Here is a 6,748-nt window from a genome sequence, read left to right as displayed (position 1 = left end):
GCCCTTCTCCTGCCAGAGAGCCGTCTTCTGCCTCACAGCAGGTTCCCTCCTTTTCCTCCCATTGGCTGAAGCGACAAAAGAACATCTCCTGCGAGTGACATCACTACTCTCGGCCTCTCGCCGACAGGCACATGTCAGGACCACATGGCAAACATGCACCGGAGTGGAGCATGGTAATTTGCTCTCAAGTTGAAACTGAGCTATATTTGTTTTGTGTGTGTGTGTGTGTGTGTGTGTGTGTGTGTGTGTGTGTGTGTGTGTGTGTGTGTGTGTGTGTGTGTGTGTGTGTGTGTCCAGCTCAGCTATTCATCAAATTAGTCGTGCAGCTGAGGCCAAATTGAGTTCTTAGATGGGTCGAGGACGTTGGTGTCGTCGGTTCGGTGCTCTATGGAGGGCACATGCTGCCGACAATATGCATGAGAAGAAAGGAACATTCTGGACGATGTTGGCCAGCAAAGTCAGTGTCGGTACCGTGTAAAACGTTTGACACAGTTTGCAACACATCTTGATTTCTTGAGGCAAATCGACACAGAGAGAAGCAAAGAGTTGTGGTTTTTATATTTTTTTTATTGGTTAAAAATCTGAAAGGTTTGGAGTCACTGAGGGAAACACTTTGGAAACAACTTTTTAGCGGAGTGGGATCGGTCATCATGGTGAAGATGATACATCCGCACCATGATTCGTTCACCTGAGGTCTGTTTTTCACAAACATCTCATGCTAAATCAGCTAAACACAGAGCTAGCCCCAACCCTCTTCCTCCAATTTAACTATCCTGCCTTGAACCATTTTGCAAAAAAAAAAAAAAATCCTTCACTTCCACCTTGTAATTATGCAGCACTCTGTCGGTCTTTCACATAAAATCCCACTGAAATCAAGTACATTTCCTTGTTGCAGCGTGACAAAATTTCAGAACTAACGAAGACTCGTTCAGGGGACTATAAATTTCCATTTGCCACAACAGGCAAATCAATGTAAAAGTGCATTACTCTCATTGCTTAGCAAGCGGCCATTGTCGCAGCACTTAAGTTTCAGTTGTTGACAAGAAGCCAAAAGGCTTTTAGATTCAGAGATTACGGCCATCAGTGACAGAAAATGGTTGCGGTAAACATAACGTAAAGCCAGCTGAAGAAAAAATAAAAACCACGTAAAACCAGCAGCAAGACCCGCTGGCTGCTGGATTACGTCGTTCTCCGAGCATTTGCAGTTTCAGACATTTTTCAGCTCAGATGACAGGTAATCTAATAACGAGGTGATGCGAAGCACATTAAACTGTGTGGATCCACGTGTGTTGTTATGATGCCGTTGCCACGGGGACTTATTGGATAATCGCAGGAAAAAAATGTACCTGCTCGAGTTCGACTCTGCAATCGCTCACGTTTATGAAGAGCAGAGCGGTGGAGAGAGGGTGGGAGTGGGAGTGGGAGTGGGGGATAATATTGAGTATTTAAGCAGAAGTGGGAGTTTTACCAGAAGGGAAACTATGAAATGAATGTGGAGGTGAAACAGGAGGTAGTGTGTGACCCTTTCAGCCATGTGTGTGCGTGCGTGTGTGTGTGTACCACATGACCGTTGAGCAGCCAGCGCCGGATCCTGACTTCCTCGTCTATCTTCTGTAATTGCGTTACTCTTCGAGCGTTTCACAGTCCCATGACTGCTCAATGGAGAAACGGACCACCGTCAGCATGAAAAAAACAATCCATTGTTCTGTTTTCAGTCTTGGTTTGGTGAAAGAAAGAGAAACCTTCTGGAAGAACAGTTCGATTTTGCCACGTTTATATGATTCACACCAGGGCATAAAAAGCTGTACAGATTCTACTTGGCTGCTTTTTTTTTTCTTCTTCTTCTTTCTGCGCGTACATCTTTCATTTATGTTACGCTTGTGTACAATGTGACAACTGTTAGGCTGTAAAACTTGTGCAGGATGACAGGGAAGGTGTGCTTGTACTCACAGCACGCTGTTGTAGTCTGATAGTTGGATGATGGGGTGAGGAGGAGTCTGCTGCTGTGAGAGTCGGGGGCTATAAAAGGCCTTTTGTTTGGCCACAGCCAAACACCCTGCACCACAGCAGATCCTGCAGCCTGCTCCCGTCTGGACCTGAGGACCAAACCCAAACGAAGGTAACCGTCGCTCTGACCTGGTTCTGTTGCAGATTTCCTACAAGTCTGGGAGATGACTTTGAATCTGTTGTATTTAAATTCTCCAGCAAAACGGACATTTTATCAGTGTGTCACTCTTAAATGAGCTGTATATGTAGAGAAGTATTTTTATTTTTAGATGCTGCCAGGGAAGAAAGGTTCAACTAATGGAAAGCAGCGGCGACATAAATCTAAGCAACTAAGATCATTACAGTGAGAGCGAAAATGAAACGCAGAGTAAAGACTGCTAAAACAAAGCATATGAATGGCAAAAATACCAAACTTAAAGAGACAAACTTAGCAAATATAGCACAGTTGAAACCAAATATTTACATGCAATGTATAAAAAGACACATAACCATGCCTTTTTTTCCTCCTACAGACAAAGCTCTTCCTGTTTAGGTCAGGTAATATTACCAATTTCTATTTCATAAATAACAAAATATTGAGGCAGAGATTTTTTTTTGTTATCACGTAACAACCAGAAAAAAAAATCTGACATTTATTTTTCCATGTACTTCACTGACTTCTTCGGGTCAAATAAAAAATTATATATATATATATATATATATATATATATACAGTACAGACCAAAGGTTTGGACACACCTTCTAATTCAATGGGTTTTCTTTATTTTCATGACTATTTATAAGGCGAGAAATCCCACTTATTAACCTGACAGGGCAACACCTATGAAGTGAAAACCATTTCAGGTGACGACCTCTTGAAGCTCATCAAGAAAATGCAGAGTGTGTGCAAAGCAGTAATCACAGCAAAAGGTTGCTACTTTGAAGAAACTAGAATATAAGGGCTATTTTCAGTTGTTTTACATTGTTTTGTTTAGTGCAAATTTCCACATGTGTTATTCATAGTTTTGATGCCTTCAGTGTGAATCTACAATGTCAATAGTCATGAAAATAAAGGAAACTCATTGAATTAAAAGGTGTGCCCAAACTTTTGGTCTGTACTGTATATATATATATATATATATATATATATATTTTTTTTTTTTTTTTTTTCTTTTTGTGAGAGCTTACAAAAGCTAAAATAAGTAAACTGAACCCAGTCTTATCCTGACAGGCAGCATGGATGCAAGTAGTACATCAAACTCTCAGATCCCCACACTGGTAAGAATGCCGTTTTATTTTTTTGCTTGTTTTCTTTTCATATTTCCCCCTGTAATTAAATGCTTAATTGTTTGCTTATGTTTGCATCTCCAAGTAGGTTTCCTCCATCTTCTCCACTCTGTCTCTTCCGCGTATCTCCCTGCTGGCTCCTGACCCTCCTCTCTCTCCGTCTTCCCCCTCTCCTCCGTCTCAGCATGCCGATGCTCTGTGTGGCAGCTGCCCGCCCTCTGGTTCTGCTCCGCAGTCCGGCGGCCTCTGGCCCACTCTGCCGCCGTCCGGAGCCGGGTTCCCCGCGTGGCCCGGGCAGCCCACCCAGCCCGTCCCATGCTGGACCGGCCAACCAAACACCGCCTGCTGGCCCGCTCCCCAACCGGCTCCGGTTTCAGTTCCCGCTCCTATTTCAGTTTCCGCACCGACTCAAGTTATAACGCCACCAGCACCGACCGCAACGTTGGTCCCAGCGCCAGTTCAGGTTCCGACTCCCGCAGTCCAGCAGCCCTGTCAGCCATGTTGGCCTGCCACGCAGTACCAGCCGTCCCAGCAGCCGGCTCCGATTCAAACCCAGGTGCCTGCTCCAGCTCCGGCCGCCGCCACCATCCACCCGGGCTTACCCGGCTGGCCTGCTCACCCTGGCTGGCCTTATAACCCGGGACAGTCAGGATGGCCCGGACAGAATCCATCTATGATGCCGCCCCACTGGCTTCCCCCTACATCTGGACCTATGGTCAGTGAATACAAGGCATCCAGGGAACATCTGCACCGCAGTTGTATTGCTGTGCTATCATGATGCTTTCTTATGCTTCTCTCTCACCGTGCAGAGTGTGCCGTACAACTTAAACCTGGCTCGAGGAGTATATGACAAAATGATGATGACAATCCTGGGTTATGTCAAACCCAATGCCAAAATGTGAGCCTTTATCTGATCATTAGTGCCTTGTGGAAGTGTTCACAGCTCATTTTATCATGTTACGAACACATTTCAATGTATTTTGTTGGGATTTTATGTGGTGGACCAACACAGCCACCCAAACACAGGATGTACATTCAACTTAAACCTGTATGGATGACCACAGATGTAAATCTAATGGCTATTTCAGGCTGACCGCTTCTTCATTTGGCCCAGAGAAATATGCTGAAAATCGATCTGGCGCCACCAATTTTTAAACAAAATCTAAACACGTTAATCATTTTTCACACACGTTTAACCACATCTATATCTGCACTCTTTAAAATCCAAACTTGGCACCGTTCGTAGGAAAGGTAGTGTTGAAAAAAAAAAACCCCGCATGCCTGCAACATGACGGTGCCACCACCGTATTTCTCAGAGGAGGATGGTATGAAATCCCAACATTTTACCAAAGTAGTCTCACGTGACCAGAGCACCTTCCTCTGCACGTTTGTTTCGTCCCCTACATGAGTTACGGCAAACTGTAAACTAGGGTTCTCATGGCTTTCTTTCAAAAACGGCTTTCTTCTTACGGCTTTAACGATCCTCCTGTCTTTCAACAGTTCCACTACTAATTTATATAATGTTGAATGCATTTATTCCACTGGATTTTATTTAGGGAACCGAACCAGAATTGCATACACTTTTCATCTGCGCCTCTGGATTAGTACGTGTTGGTCTACTTCATTGAATCCCAAACGTAAAACAAAAAAGGATGCGTGGCTGGCATGACATTAGACGACATGCATGGTTTTTTGTGCGACAACGTCTAAATGTAAATGTAGGGAATGAATATGAGCGGCCTGGTTCCCCCCCCCCTTTAGGTTCACAGTCAACTTCCTGAGAGGCAACGACATTGCCTTTCACATCAACCCACGCTTTAACGAGGGGGGCAAGCAGGCGGTCGTCCGGAACCACAAATTGGGGGATCGCTGGGGCCCGGAGGAGAGGGACCTTAAGGGACCCTTCCCTTTCGCTCCTGGGAGCCCGTTTGAGGTGAGAAAATTAAAGTCAGGGGATTTAAGCGGCAATAGATCATTTTTTTTACTCCTCTAAAAGGGTTTGTTTGTGAAGCTGTACCAAACTGAATGAGTTGCTGCTTACGTAAAACAAAACATAGCAATCTAACTCAACGATACACTTCTGATCTCTTAACTGCCAGCAGAATGTGCAAGAGTTTATCTTTTAAAGTTGCAATAGGCTATCAATGCTGAACAGCCTGTAACTCACTCCAGGTTACGTTTTCATGGTTAACGTCAGGCTAACGTTTGGAAAAGGTTGGAAGGTCGTTTGTGCAGCCGGATCCTAGATAAGAGTGCTGCTTTTCTGCAGGGAGGCTCCTGGAGGTCAGTGGGGCTCTCATGTAACGCAAAACGTGAATATTAATCGCATGTAACAACCAGGAGCCGTCTGACCTGAAGACGCCGTGTCTGTCTGTAGCGTTGGGAGACGACGGAGCACACGGAAGCAGCGGCGCGGGTGTCTTTAGGTGCTTTGCTTTCACCGAGCTCACGAAAAAAACCGCGGCTCTGTTGCTTTGTTTTCCTCCCCCAGATGAAGATCCTGTGCACTCCCGAGACGTTCAGGGTGGCGGTGAACAACATCCCGCTGTTCGAGTTCCGCCACCGCATCCGAGAGCTGAACCAGATCGACCGGATCAACATCCTGAACGACGTCGTCCTCACCTACGTCAACGTGGAGACGCTTCCTTAGGGAACAAGCGGCAGATTTTTTTTTTTAATATATATATATACTTTTCACTCAGAAATAAAGCACAGATTGTCAGCTAAGTTTCAGAAATGTGCTTAAATTTAAACATTTTTTTTTTTTGCAGTTTTCTGAAACAACTGACTAAATAAATTGGTGAACAACTTGGATTGTTTTCAGAATGAGCTTTAACTGTTGGGACCAAAAAAATCTAATAGCGTTGCCTGTGTTTTCTTCTGGGGGGGCGGCATGAACTAATAGTAGTATTGCTTTTTAAATGATTTACCATCATATGAATACCCAGGTCTTTTTCCAGGTTTTATGACGCAAGTAATACAAACTTGATTGTGTTTTTTATTTTTATTTTGTTGTTTTTACAGATAACAATCCTGGACAAACACTAGCTAAAATAAAATCTAGCTAACCATAAAAAATGCAAATAAAAGTTGAAATGATGTCGTCAGGTAACTAAAAAAAACTAGTGTTTTTTTTTTAATATTAGTTGCAAAATCAAGAAGAAAGCATCCAAATCTGCATGTCCATGCAATGTTTACTTTGCAAAAATATTTTATGATTTTTTTTTTATAATACTTGAATGATGATTATGTACATTTGTGTTACACATACCTGCAGTAAGTGCAAATTACCGCCTTTGTAATGGATTTAACCATTTATTGCATCTTTATTTTTCAGTTTGAAGAGGTTGTCCTAATTGTTTACATTATTTTGTTTATTAAATAAAACGTCACTAACTAATTTGGCAAAGTGAACCTTCAATAAAAGTTTGAGCAGGAAATCGTTCAGCTTTCAGTTTATTTAAAGAGAACAAGC

At 43.3% G+C, this 6,748-nt stretch overlaps 1 protein-coding gene across 2 annotated transcripts; it reads left to right on the top strand.

Moving 5' to 3' along the window:
• The first annotated feature begins 303 nt into the window (after positions 1-303).
• Positions 304-6,713, top strand: LOC102227792 (galectin-3-like). Of its 2 annotated transcripts, none has more exons than XM_023348114.1 (7): positions 304-2,119; positions 2,520-2,539; positions 3,218-3,264; positions 3,458-3,988; positions 4,083-4,171; positions 5,035-5,206; positions 5,765-6,713. In XM_023348114.1, exons 3-7 carry the CDS (start codon positions 3,223-3,225, stop codon positions 5,921-5,923), a joined length of 993 nt encoding a protein of 330 aa, XP_023203882.1. In that variant the 5' UTR covers positions 304-2,119; positions 2,520-2,539; positions 3,218-3,222; the 3' UTR covers positions 5,924-6,713. The 2 variants fall into 2 exon arrangements, with proteins under 2 accessions (XP_023203882.1, XP_005805699.2); XM_005805642.3 differs by having other exon boundaries at positions 2,520-2,544.
• The last annotated feature ends 35 nt before the right edge of the window (positions 6,714-6,748 follow it).

The sequence above is a fragment of the Xiphophorus maculatus genome, chromosome 15 (assembly GCF_002775205.1).
Source record: "Xiphophorus maculatus strain JP 163 A chromosome 15, X_maculatus-5.0-male, whole genome shotgun sequence".
Lineage (NCBI taxonomy): Eukaryota > Metazoa > Chordata > Actinopteri > Cyprinodontiformes > Poeciliidae > Xiphophorus > Xiphophorus maculatus.
Note: the sequence above shows the minus strand (reverse complement) of the source record. Positions and strands in the feature narration are given on the sequence as shown.

What these genes read in the sequence shown, in the direction of transcription:
- LOC102227792 (XM_023348114.1), top strand. Translation starts at nt 3,223, where the DNA reads ATGGATGCAAGTAGTACATCAAACTCTCAGATCCCCACACTG. An exon ending in CCCCTACATCTGGACCTATG is followed by an intron (nt 3,989 to 4,082) that starts GTCAGTGAATAC and finishes CTCACCGTGCAG; the next exon opens with AGTGTGCCGTACAACTTAAA. An exon ending in GTCAAACCCAATGCCAAAAT is followed by an intron (nt 4,172 to 5,034) that starts GTGAGCCTTTAT and finishes CCCCCCCTTTAG; the next exon opens with GTTCACAGTCAACTTCCTGA.